General features: G+C 45.2%; 1 protein-coding gene across 1 annotated transcript; it reads left to right on the top strand.

Moving 5' to 3' along the window:
• Positions 1-6228: 6228 nt before the first annotated feature.
• LOC311373266 (store-operated calcium entry regulator STIMATE-like) lies at positions 6229-13648 on the top strand (the record flags this gene model as incomplete). The annotated part of the gene is made up of 6 exons (XM_084490060.1): positions 6229-6642; positions 9084-9132; positions 9775-9870; positions 10283-10404; positions 11995-12107; positions 13520-13648. Coding segments are annotated over exons 1-6 (699 nt in total), but the record flags the coding sequence as incomplete, so codon positions are not given.
• Positions 13649-13660: the final 12 nt, after the last annotated feature.

The raw sequence follows: 13660 nt of genomic DNA, 5'->3' as shown, positions 1-13660 counted from the left end.
TTTTGGGGGAGTGATTGAGCTAATGAAAAAAAATCAACAAATGGAAGGTAAATAAACGGAGGTCTATTCAGTTCCCTCTTCAAGGTCTGCGGCCACTCGGGTACACAAGTCAGAACAACAACAATAACAACAACAAAAAAACGATTCAGACACGAGTCTACGGCCCCCAACCACTTATCTGCTTGTCTGGGATACCACCGAGAAGGACACACACGCACGCACGCACGCACACGCACACACACACACACCTCTGCCTTTCGGTAAACAACGAGATGATGAGCTAATTTGTTTCACATGATGACCCCCTCCCCCCTGTCCCACTCACGTACCCCCCCCGCCCCTCCACATATTCCTCATACCCATGTGTTTAGCAACAGCTTCGCTTTGCTGAAGCAGGCAAGACATGTGCATGTCTCTCACACACACACACACACACACACACACACACACACACACACACACACACACACACACACACACACACACACACACACACACACACACACACAGCTTGTAAACACTGTTGCACAGCCCCATGAGCCCACCGGGAGTGTTTGATGAAAACATGTCTGACTAAATGTGAATCAAAGGGTAATTAATCAAGGACAGCAGGGAAGGGAAGCCCGGTATGCTCCTGGATGGCCTGTTCTTTTTTTTCAAAGTCATCAAAGCGTCGACGTGACAAAACACACAGATAACATAATGTAACGTTACACGGGAAAAAGCACTAATGCACACAGAATGTGCCGGAAAGATCCGACACGGTTTCTTCCACAGACGAAACCACCATCGGAGACTGGAGAGCCACGAAGAGCACTGATTCATGAATGAAGTGCAAGAACAAAAAAAAAACAACGGGTGTAATTGAAAACAACAAAAGCAGAATGGAACTGATGTTCAAAACATGGTTGGGGGGGGTGGGGGGGGGGTGACTTGCTGTTAATCCCATTCTTTTTTGGAAATGAATTTCAAATGGGACGAAAGTGCGCGCCACAGGAGCCCAGATTGGCGAGGACTGGAGTACCAGAGATTAGAAGAACCCTGTTTGGTACACATAATAATCCCACTTCTGTCCTGTCCTCCATAGATGGAGGAGTTGGGGTCTCAACTGATTAGCACTCGGACGACCCCCTCAGACGACCACCTAGCCCCCCCCCCCCCCCCAAATCACACCCCCACGTCCCCCGGGCACCGTACACACGTCGGTGTCCACGCCTTTCCCCTGAAGCCAAGTTTACAGACGATTAAACAGGAAAGGATTTAGAGAGATTAGCTACCAAAGCACACATGCCGCCGTCCCTGCCCGAGTTTTGCCTCTCGTTATAGTCCGACATGCTGTCCGTCATCTGTTGGGGGGGGGGGGGGGGGGACGCGGACATGCTGGACTCGAATTTAGCATTTCCTTTGATTTAGGAAAAAGGGAAGACAATACTTTTTTTTTTTTTTGAACAGCCGTGATTTCAATATGGACTCGGTGTTCATGGTTCTCAAGATGGCCTTCAATGATAGAAAAAACTAAATAACAAGGGACAGACGTTTAGTTCCGGGGAGGTCAGCCCTAATGCTGACAAATAACAGAAACGTGCGCAAAAGAAAGAACTCGCTGTTCATTAATGAACAAGCAGAGGAGATAACTTAGGGTGAACGGTTCAGCACTGAAATGCTGAACCTGTTTGGCCAAAGTGCTGAATGCTTATTCGGCGCGTCGCTGCTTGGGAGACGTCGCCACGTTTTCCCTGAAAGCAGTTGTTTTCCACTTCATAAAAACGAACGTCTTGGGAGTTATTTATTCGTCTGCGACTGCGGTTGCATTCGGGGACTGCATGGACTTGCCATGTGACGTGTGTGAACTAACTCAAGGGTGAGCTTGTTCACGTTGCAAATGTAGGCTACTCGTTCAATAGATCTTAATCTGGGAGTACTGAAGAGCCATTTCATGGTGTGTGTGTGTGTGTGTGTGTGTGTGTGTGTGTGTGTGTGTGTGTGTGTGTGTGTGTGTGTGTGTGTGTGTGTGTGTGTGTGTCATCAGTGGTCTCAATCATCCCCGTGCAGGGCTATCTCCCCGCGCATTTAGGCCTACAGTATCCTTGTCTCTTTTGGGGGTAAAAAAAAAAGAAAAAAACGACCGGGGCGATTCGCAAACAATGCGTTATCAAAAAACCAACCGCGTGATGAGAGAGAGGTTTGAGGAGCCGTTGAGCGGCAGCCTGAAATCATCAATATTGTGGAGCAGACCCAATGAATTGAGTCTTTTAGGAATTAGAAAACACGTTTGGTTGTTGTGTTGTGACACATTCCCGCATTCACGCTTCACACATCTCCTGTTATGGGACAATATGCACAGACCTACCATGTTTGGAGCAGTCATAGGCTTAATCTAAAAAGGCAAGGTGGAGTCTATTGATTAGACAAATGTAGGAATGTATTGTTCGGGTCTATCGCGTGGACCTCGTTGTTTCGTTCTGCTGACGGTTTTAATCCGGAGGCGGATTCCGCCAATAAACGCAGAGCTCATGTAGAATAAGAGAGCTGAGCGGAGGATTTGCCGATCGCCCGTGGAAATAAATAAAATAAATAAATAAAAAAGGGATAGGCGGAATAACCCAATTATCAACTTCATCGTTACACATTCACCACCACTGAAACCACGCAGACCGAGTACGAAACTCTGATCGAAATGAAGAACAATCCAACACACACACATAGGCCCAGATCTAAATGAAGGGGGTTTCACCACATGGGCTGAAATCCCCCCCGTTCCCAGTTCGCTTCAACTGTAAAACACAACCCACTTACAGGCTATCAACGCCTTCTACAAAACCCGATATAGCCTATATATATATATATATATATATATATATATATTAACCTATATATATATATATAAATATATATATATATATATATATATATAGTCGGAAAACACATAATAAAAGTAAAAGAGGAAACGTAAACGTGCGAAGCCACACGGCTGCACGGTGCGTCCGGGCTGCAGGTCATGTGTGTGTTTGCCACACCAGCTCATGTACTTTGCACACTCAAAACTGCAACGGAAAAAAACTCCCCCGGAGTCGCCAAACGCACACTTTAAATTTAATTCATTAAAGCTCGTGTGTGCGCATCAAAAGAGACATCGCCCGCTCTGCTATGTGCCGTCGTTTTATTTTTTCCTTGTTCAGAGATTTGTATGCGCAGTTTTTGACACACATAACCCGCCATGTTGAAAGTGGTTTGACATTTAGGCAACGTCCGGTATTTTTTCGGATGACTTTTGCGCACCTTTGCGCGGAAAAGGCGGTGACTCAACAAGGCGAAGGACCGCAATAAGTGAATTATTCAATATTAAAATATTTTTGGTTGAAACATCCACCCTTCATTTGGGCCCAAAGAAACACTTGGAGTGAGATAAAATCGGTCTTGTAAGCGTGTTTTTGGTTGTGTAATATGCGCAGGGCCTATTAAACTGCGTTTTAATAAAATGATTGAAAACAACAAATATTCACAACGAGCAGGAACTATGCACCAAAAAAATGATATCGAAAGTGCCACGAGTCGACGTGTTCATCAAAAAGTGAAAGCTATAATTAGGCGAGACACACACACATACACACACGCACACGCACACATACACACACTTTTAACAACTTGGCTCGTGAACGCTCTAGTATTTCTGTTTCTATACAAACCGCCTCGGAGCACTTGAAGCTTTTTTTTTTTGCCAAGCAGAAAAAAAACTCTCTCGGTGCCCGTTTCGTTCGGGAAACGCGTGTTCGCAATCGAAATCCACTTCAAATACACAAAGAAACCCTAAAGCTGTCACCTGTCTTACCTCGATGAAGTTTTTTCTCGCGTCTAAATCCTCCAGACCCTTTTCCCTTCGTTCTCTGAAAGCGAGCGAGCGACGTCTTCAGCTGCTGCTGCTGCTGCTGCACTACACAAACCCTCCTTCCAATATGGCATCTCCGCTCTGCGCATGTCCAAAAAATTCGACAGATATTTTTCTAGCCAACTCCTTCGTTGACCTTTAGTGCAGTTGCAAACAAATTTGTTTGGGCCAATTATAAATAGAGACGTGAAAGTACCCACCCCCCTTATTATTTTGTGCTCGTTCTCTCCAATGCAAAGAAGCAAATACACACCGCACACATCGGAAGCGGGAAACGCATTAAGCCATATTTTAGAGGACTTAAATATGTCCATTGCCTATTGACGAAATGTATTCCTGGTTTATACACAAAAATATTTTCGGAGGAAATCAAATGATTTTCATAGTCCACGCCTCGTGACACGGAAAAAACCCACAATAGGTTTCCGTTTCACATAGCCTATCATGTAAAGGAAGTGCTTTGGAATTGATTGCGTTGGCAGAAAAGGGGAATTCCATTTTTCCCTAGGAAAGTAATCTATAACGTTTAAACCTTGGAGCGTATTGGTTCAGACTATCAAGGTAGCCTACTATAAAAAAAAAAAACACACAGACACACACACACACACACACACACACACACACACACACACACACACACACACACACACACACACACACACACACACACACACGGGCACGCACATACACACACGCACATACACACAAACACAGAACATCGCTGCGTATTTGGGTTATAAATAATTTAAATATTTAAATGTAACCTTCCCTCTTATTAAACAAGAAGGCAATTACACGCCATTGATTAGCTCATTGATATGTGAGTGATGAGAATACACACTAAACGGATGCAACAACAGGAAACTAATCTGCACCCCCCAAAATAATGCCATCTGGCAAATAAAGCCTATTTAAAAGAAAATCCAAATGAAAATTAAGTGACCCGACACCTCAATAAACCCGCAAGGAATAGAAGAGGCGAGAACATGTTTGTAAAAAGAAAAGAAAATCAACCCCATTTAATATTGACCATTAACCGACTATAGCCTATATATTTTACATACCTATATGAGGTTTGGTGAAAACACTTTTAAACAACCCAATATCTCGAGTCAACACTATCCTCTAGTGGCGGTGCGCACGTTTCAGCTCTTTAAATAGTCAAATTAAAGTTTTAAAATAGCCTACTGAATAACACATTGAATAACCGAATAACACACTTTCACCGACATATGTTCGCCGTTCTTTGATTTACCATTTCCCCTAGGACCCACTTCGTCAGACAACAAGCCTGTTTTAAAATGGTTAAAATGTAAGAAGGGGGACATTTCAGAGGAAAGTGTTTTTGATGGTTCCACGAGCCAGTGTCAACTCAATGAATTGTCTGACTAATCAGAAAGAGCTGACATTTTTTTTTAGTAAAGTTCTCCCGTCTCTCCCCTTTCGTGTTGTTCAATTGGGGTTCAATTCCCCCGAGACCGACCGCACCGTGTACCGCATCGGCCCGAGTCGCCGAAGTGCCAACAAACGGTTAGAGCAGAGTAGACCCCACTTGTGATGTAACAGATGGTTGGGGCGCGCGCCGTGCTTCGTTTAATCTGGCATCCAAGAGGCTTTTTCCGCAAGCGCGCGGGAGAGGGGATTATCCCCCCACGTGCGATTCGTGCCATGGTTCTGCACAATATGGGCCTACCCCGGCGCTATGGACCCAAGCGGAGGAACCTGTGTTGTTTTGCGGGGTAATATAGGCCCCGCACACCCGCGTCAGGTTAACGAGATAAAGGGGATATTTTGAGGCGGAATGGTGTTTCCCCCATGCACCGTGGGCGGGTGGTAACATGTAGGCTAGGCCGACTCAACATATGTGAATATGAATAGGCCTGATGCAATCTGGATTTGGCGTTCTGTATTGATATAAAAAATATATAAAATATATAATCCATACATACATATGTATATTAGTTCTTCCTATAAATAGGCCTACATCAAATAAATAGATAAATATACAGTACATGCTCGTAACTGTCCTACATGTCGTTATAGCTGACTGTTATTTATAAAATGCGTATAATATACGGTGTTACGATCGCTTGGGGGGGGGGGGGGGGGGGGGTCGTAATTCTTCCCACTTTGGACACGCGTGTTTGCGCGGTCGCCCCTTCTGTTCGCGTGAGGGCGAGATTGACAGACAAAAGACAGGAGGAAATCTTCCCGAAACATCGCGAGGTTAGAGGAGAGCTGGGGGAGGTGACGTCACGCCCTGCCCTGAGCTGGTTTGTTGTGAAAAGCCGTGGAAGTGTCGGCTTTACGGAGAATCGATCACCCCCCACCCCCCCCTTTTTCCTCCTAAACGGTTTAAGATTTAGGAAAAAAAAAAAAAGAAAGTCAGTCTCTGGACTACTTGTCACTTCGTCGGTTCATAAACCGGCGGTGTTTTTATTGTTTCGGATGTATTTTATCTTTTGAAGAGAAGACGGGAGTTCCCATTTCGTCCACAAAACGCCGTTGTTTTTTTTAAGAAGTGTCCCTTTGTTCGCGTGCATTGTTTTTAAGTAGCCCTATCAACATGGACATGTACGGATACAAAGACATTTTACAGGCGGATCGATTGGACATCAATAAAGTCATGGAAATAACGAATATGTCTGATATCACCGACGCGACCCCGCACGGCTGCGATAACGGTGCCCTGACGGACAGGTTCGGGGTGCTGATCCAGGGGCTGCTGGGCGTCGTGGCGTTCAGCACTCTGATGCGTGAGTAGTTTATCCAACAAACAAATTCAACGACCCGTTCAGTGCGTGGATCGATGATCTTCTAGGTGTCGCCTATAATGGATAAGAACGCGCAACAGAAATGTTCCACGTGGCGCTTTGTTTACATTTGCCGTTTCGACATAAAGACAAAGTAGCACATTTGACGCGAGGAAACAATGTTATATGTTGCTACACAGCTCTTGCCTGCCGTTTTAGTAAGTTGAAAGATGTTTTTTTGGACACACGGCCATTCAACGTGATTGTTGTTGCCCTATGCGTTGTTTTTTAACGCGATGGCTGCTGCGGAACCGAACGTGGTTGGCCAATGAGCGTTGAGAGAAAGTCCCTTTATTGAACAATAGCCAGTTATTGCGGTACTAACTTGTGATCCTGAGGCAGCTGACCTCTTGTCATAGCCCACATCCATGGTGCAGCTGACTGCCTATGAATGGCACCACCCTATTATCGGTTTCTAGGACGGTTGTATCTCCGGGCACAATGAACCTCACGAGGCTGTAGAGTGGGGTATTTCAATGTTTAATATATGCTCTGTGCATTTCATCAGTAGGCCAACGCATTGAGATCCGTAGCCATACTGCACCACTCCTTTGGTTTTATAAGCATTGCACATTACCTACAAAACTATCTATAATCTTTATTTAGTAGGAAGCAAATTGTGTTTACTTTAGTTCTGTTTTCAATTGTAGAATGGTTTGCAAAGTAACCCAATTCTTTTTAACCTGAAACTTATTTCCCTAAGATATTCTAATAAGCAAATTAATTATAGAATACATTTTTTTAAATTTAGTTTCCTAATGTTGAGTGCAGGTGCGTGCTTGAAGCAGGTCAGGCGGTGTTTGTGTGTGTGGGGGTGTTAGGCATTATTGTGAGGCAATGACGAGGTCATTTCAGGAGAAATGTGTTTCAACGGCAAAAGGGAGTCTAATGCTTTTTAAAGAGGAACTACAGGCCAAACTTTCCCAAGCTCGGACGAATGACTGAAGAGGCTTAGTAACGGCCACTCTCAGTGGAAGGACGTTTGTTTTACAAAAGGCTTTTGGAGCAACGGTCGCAGGAAGTTTGTTTTACAAAACGCTTTTATAGCAAAGCAACGGTCACTCTGAGTGGCGGAGATTACTTAGCCAAGTTTTCAAGATCCAACAATGGTTGACCTGAGTTTGCCTTACCCTGCAATGCAACCAATAGATTCCCATGCAGTAACTCAATAGAGTCCTAATTGAAATGACACACGCATAACAACAACAAAATACGCTAATTATACACATTTAATGCTTTAGTGTGTGTCGAGCTGGGAGGAGGGTCCACCGTCTCTGTGGTATTTTTTCGTTGTTGTCCTCAGATATCAGATTGATTGCGGCCCGATTCGCTGTGTTGCAGTTTAAAGTTGTATTTTGTTTCCGTGACAAGGTTAGACAGTAGGGTGGAGCGACGGATCAATACACTCTCTAGCCTCCACTCAGTTACTTATTAGTAGAGTAATCAATATCTCTCTCTCTCACTCTCTCGCTCTCTCACTCTCCCGTTCCCCCTTCCTCGTGTGTGTGTGTGTGTGTGTGTGTGTGTGTGTGTGTGTGTGTGTGTGTGTGTGTGTGTGTGTGTGTGTGTGTGTGTGTGTGTGTGTGTGTGTGTGTGTGTGTGTGTGTGTGTGTGTGTGTGTGTGTGGCTCGCTCAGGTCAGAGGACATCCGCTGGTGTGTTAATGTTTACAGGCGCCGTGTCCTGAGTTCACCCCCCCCCCCCACCCACCCCCCGTCCCATGATCCGTGCGCTGTGGTGGTGACTTCCAGCACTGCAGTACAGCATGCCCCCCCCCGGCCTTCCCCCCCCACCCCCACCCCTACCCCACCCTGGTCATAGTCTGAAGAGAGGTGCCCTGATTGCTAAAGGGACTGCCTCCTGTGAATTCATTCATTCATTCAACCTTCATTCAATCTTATTTCTCTCCGAGAATAGTTTTTTTTTTTTTGTGTGGACAGGTGCTCCTTCACTGATCTGCTCCTAATGTTGCCGGGATTTGAAAATAGAGAGAATAACATGAGTGTAAAAAAAAAAAAAAAAGAAAGTAAAATAATACAAAATAGGTAAAGAACAAGCACGCATTTTATATCCGAATTGGGATGGTTTATAATCAAGTTTCTAAAATGTCCAGTTATTGTTTTCTGTGTGTGTGTGTGTGTGTGTGAGTCACCTTGCAGTCCTTGAGATATGACCGTAGAGGTCAACAAGCAGAGCAGAGCTGTGCAAGGCTGATAGGCCGAGAGAGAAGTGCAGCATTTATTTAAAAGCCGGGCCGGTATGCGTGTGAGTCATGATAACAAGCCCACAACAACAGACACTGGCCGCTCTTATTTTACCAACTGCCCACAGGATTGTATTTTCGTAAGTGAACATGTGGTTTGGGTTTCTCTCGTTTGTTTCCAGTGAAGCGGTTCCGAGAACCTGCGAGCATCCGACGGCCATGGCGGATCTGGTCAGTAGTCTCTCTCTGTCTCTGTGTCTCTGTCTCTGTCGCTCCCTCCCCTCCCCTCCCCTTAAGGCCCTGATATACTAAAAAACGGAAATGGTGTGTTTTCACAGACAATAGCGGAGTTGAAACCAAGTCGAAATTGTGGCTTCATCTGTCAGTGTGTGCAGGGTGCTCTGCAGAAATGAGTCAAACGTTTCCAACACGCCCCCAGTACACCTTCGCCTGCGGTCGGTCAACAATTCCACCCGAATAATTGCGTTCCGCCCCCCCAGTGTCCCAAGTTGCTTCACGAAAAGCCCACTAAACGCTCCTGCCACCAGCCAATGGCTGACGAGTTTCACCATTTGACAGATCAATGTTTTTTTTAGAAATCTGATTTACATATTAAAACAATTGCTTGGTTGATGCTCCAGCCCGGCAGGGTACAAGACACAACTCAATCATTTTAAACGTCATTTTATTTTGGCTGTACCATGTTAAATGTTAAAATGTCTCTTAAACTGCTGTCCGCAGACTTCATCGTTTTTTCTTTTTTAAGTGTACATCGTGGCTTTGGGTCTTCCTCTTCTCTCCGTAATCGGTTCCCCTGCGGACACGTGCGTCCGGCCCTCATCGCTTCCTGTTTCCACCCCCCACCCCCCCCAGGTTCTACGACACGTCCAAGCAGGCCATCGGGGCGCTGTTCATCCACCTGGCCAACGTGTTCCTGTCCACGCTCACCGAGGAGGACCCCTGCTCGCTGTAGGTCCTCGCGGGACCCCCCGGGGCCCGCAAGGGGACGGCCGTGAGCGTGTCTCATACGGCCGGGGTCACAGCGGGACAACGAGGACAAACGACGACTGATTGCGTTGCTAAAGCTATAAGCAGAATTTCTTTCTTCACTTTATCTATTTAGAATTGACCAATGGATCAATGAATCATTGATTCAGTTAGTGATGTATTTTTAGTTAGACTGGTTGGACCCAAGACCGCATGCCATTAGATAAAACAGCATTTTGTAATAGTTTTTAGTTTGTGATTTAAAAAAAAAAAAAATAATAATGTAATCAGCCACCCTTTTCATGTGACTCTAAAACACGAGCAGCGCAGGCGTCGTTATCGCGGTTTGCGTATTCAAGGCAGATCGCTGACGTTTTCGTCTCATTTCCTGTAGCTACTTAATCAACTTCCTGTTGGACGCCACGCTGGGGATGCTGTTCATCTGGGCGGGGGTCCGGCTGGTGGCCAAGCTGGTGGAGGTGAAGCAGTGGACCCTGCTCACGTTCGGGGAGTACGGTGAGAGGCCGTTGTGAAACGAGCTCAAATGTTTGCCCGGCAACAACAACAGAGCGCGGCGCGGCCGAGGCCAAACACACACTCACTCACCCTCACACTCACACTCACACACACACACACACACACACACACAGCCCTTTGTTAGATAGACCAAACACAAGCAAAGCAAATAAAGTAGCACCCACATGATTGGTGCATGTGGGTGACATTTACAAAGTTACGAAACCCGGTACAATTCCGGTGAGTCAGAAAGGCAAATTGGAAAGAAAACGGTGTGTCATAAGTGGTGTTTATTTGGCGTTTAAAGATAAGATACAATTTGGGATATTCAGTTTAGCTTTGCTGCTGTGACACTTGAATTCCCCCCCCGGTATTAATAAATTGTTAAAGTAAACCTTCACCCAAAACATGTGGGGAAAATATGATCTGGTTTTGAAAGTCAATCTTTTCAACCATATGGAGCGTTAGAAAAACAAATAGTGTGTCTTCAAGAGGCCAAACAGTCATGACAATGAAGTGGCTGAGCCATAGCCCAATTGAATTAAGTGTTTTCCCATGACAATACAAATCCTAGTGCTTCCCTGAACTGAGAACGAGCCCTATACAGAGAGAACGCGTATGTCCAGCTGGTCTGAGATGCTTAACCCTCTCTCGCAAACACTTCATACAGCAAGCGAAGGCGAGCATTTTCTTTGCTTTCACCAAAATGTATTATTATTATATTATTATTATATTATTATTATTCAATTCTAATGGCGTTTCACAGGAACCTCATCACTTGCAGCTTGGCTAGTCGATGCGGTCGTAAACCACGACACATTTACAGTGGCGTACTTAGCAGGGCGGGGGGGGGGCGTAGCGAAGTTGCATGATTGCTTCGAGCGTTAGCAGGGGGACCGTCCAATGCGTGAGTAATTGGACATCCCGGCGCTGCTATTATGACAGGATTTTTATAAAATTAATATAGATATGGGGAAGAAATATAAAGACGGTATTTTGGGGGCCCCAAAAGGCCTCTATGGGGCCTTCTGTGGGGCCTGGGGCTCCAGGCAAGTGCCTGGTTTGCCTAACAGTACTGTCCGCCCCTGCACATTTATAGTGCCTATTGGCACCGTCCAGGCCAGTAGAGGGCACCCTAGTCGAGGGAGGGCTAAGGGGTGGTATTCAGTTGGTTGCGATCTGCAACCTCACCGCTAGATGCTACTAAATTGATGCTAGACGCGTCACACTGGACCTTTTTTAATTAAACAATGCTTTGTACTTCCAACAATGGCCACTAGATGTCGCTCTCAAACCGTTTGTGATCACAGGAGCGACCTTCACGAGCAGTAGTGTGTATTGTGGGTTCATTGGTGTTTGGCTCCAACGCAAGAAGCATTGCCCCTACCTGCTCCTTTACCCAACGCATCTGGATAAATCATGACACGTAGTGACTCCTAAATCACTACAGATAAGTGCTACTGACAATGGTCAAATATAAATAGTAAACGGCACAAATAAATAAAGATATTCATGAATGAAAGACTTTGACCTTGTGGGGGGTTACCCCTCTGGGGGTTTCCGTGGCGCTGACCTCTGTCTGACCTCCAGGCGACCCCCCCCAGGCGGCGGCGTGGCTGGGCCAGTGCGGCTTCTACCTGCTGATCATGGTGCTGGAGAAGGGCGTGGTCAGCCTGGTGCTGCTGGTCCCCGGCTGGACCAACGTGAGTGTGGCTCTCCAGTACGCACACACACACAATACACACACTCACAATACACACACTCACAATACACACGCACACAATACACACACACACACACAATACACACGCACACAATACACACACTCACAATACACACGCACACACAATACACACGCACACACACAATACACACGCACACTCACAATACACACACACTCACAATGCACACGCACACTCACAATACACATGCACACACAATACACACGCACACTCACAATGCACACGCACACTCACAATACACACGCACACTCACAATACACACGCACACTCACAATACACACGCACACTCACAATACACATGCACGCACACAATACACACGCACACTCACAATACACACGCACACACAATACACACGCACACTCACAATACACACGCACACAATTCAGCCACAAACTGCCACCTTTCTTGGATCTCTGTTCACAGTGTAACAATGAACCTCCAAATGCAGTCATAATACATCTGGTCTTGTATCGGGAACTTTCGCATAAGTTTTATACTTTTTTTACACTTTTTTACACTTTAGATCTATGAATCTTTATCCATATTCTAAAAAAAATGCCTTTTCAATTGTAAAAAATATTTTATATTAATGCCATACCCACCATCTGAAACAAATATAGAAAAAGATTGTACTTTGAATTATTATATATAAGATGTGAAAGAGATTTTATTTATTTTTTGCATTTTTCAGCTTTATTATAGAGAGAGACAGAGAGGAAAGTGTGGAAGACAGAGGGGAGGACATGCAGTAAATGTCTCTGCGATTAGGACTGTGCCTAATATATGGTATGCGCCTTAGCCCAGTGCGCCACCGGGGCGCCCCATATAAGATGTGAAACACACTTTTTCACTCGGGTCATTCTGTATCTTTTAAAAGGTGCTGTTACTCCGAGCTAACATGCTAATATTCTAAAATACTGCATTTGGAGGAGTGGGAGAGTAAGTGGCAGAGCAAGGGGAATACAGGTGTCGCTTGTAAAAATGAAATAAGGGGTCAGTTTTCCCTGTATGAACAAGTACGGACAAGAAAACGGAGGTCACTTCACATGGTCCACAACAATTACTGTCGAACAATCGACACTTATGTAAACAGTTTCATCTAACTTATGACTAAATGGGTCATTCTGAATTCTAAGGAAGTTACTGTAAACTTGCAGCTTTTTTTATGTAGCTATCGTATGTTTAGCTAAGACAAGAATGTACATTTCTACATAGTTTCTATTTATTTTCTGAAAGTACATGCATACAACAGCAATGATATAGAAATGTACATAGCAAAATGAATACTAGCTATAGGAAACATAGTACAGAAGTTAAGGTTGGGGTTTTGAGTGAAAGTAAATGTTTTTTTCCGCCCTCTTTTTGTTCCCAGTTGCAGGCGGTGTTGCTGAGCTACATCACTGATCCCCAGCTGGAGCTGGTGCTGGTCATGCTCATCGTGCCCTTCATAGTCAACGTGAGTCTGCCCCCCCCGACCTCCAGAACCTTCCTCTGCTCCCCAGCTGAGATATAT

Source organism: Micromesistius poutassou (genome assembly GCF_964030765.1).
Source record: "Micromesistius poutassou genome assembly, contig: SCAFFOLD_5911, whole genome shotgun sequence".
NCBI classification, from domain to species: domain Eukaryota; kingdom Metazoa; phylum Chordata; class Actinopteri; order Gadiformes; family Gadidae; genus Micromesistius; species Micromesistius poutassou.
Note: the sequence above shows the minus strand (reverse complement) of the source record. Positions and strands in the feature narration are given on the sequence as shown.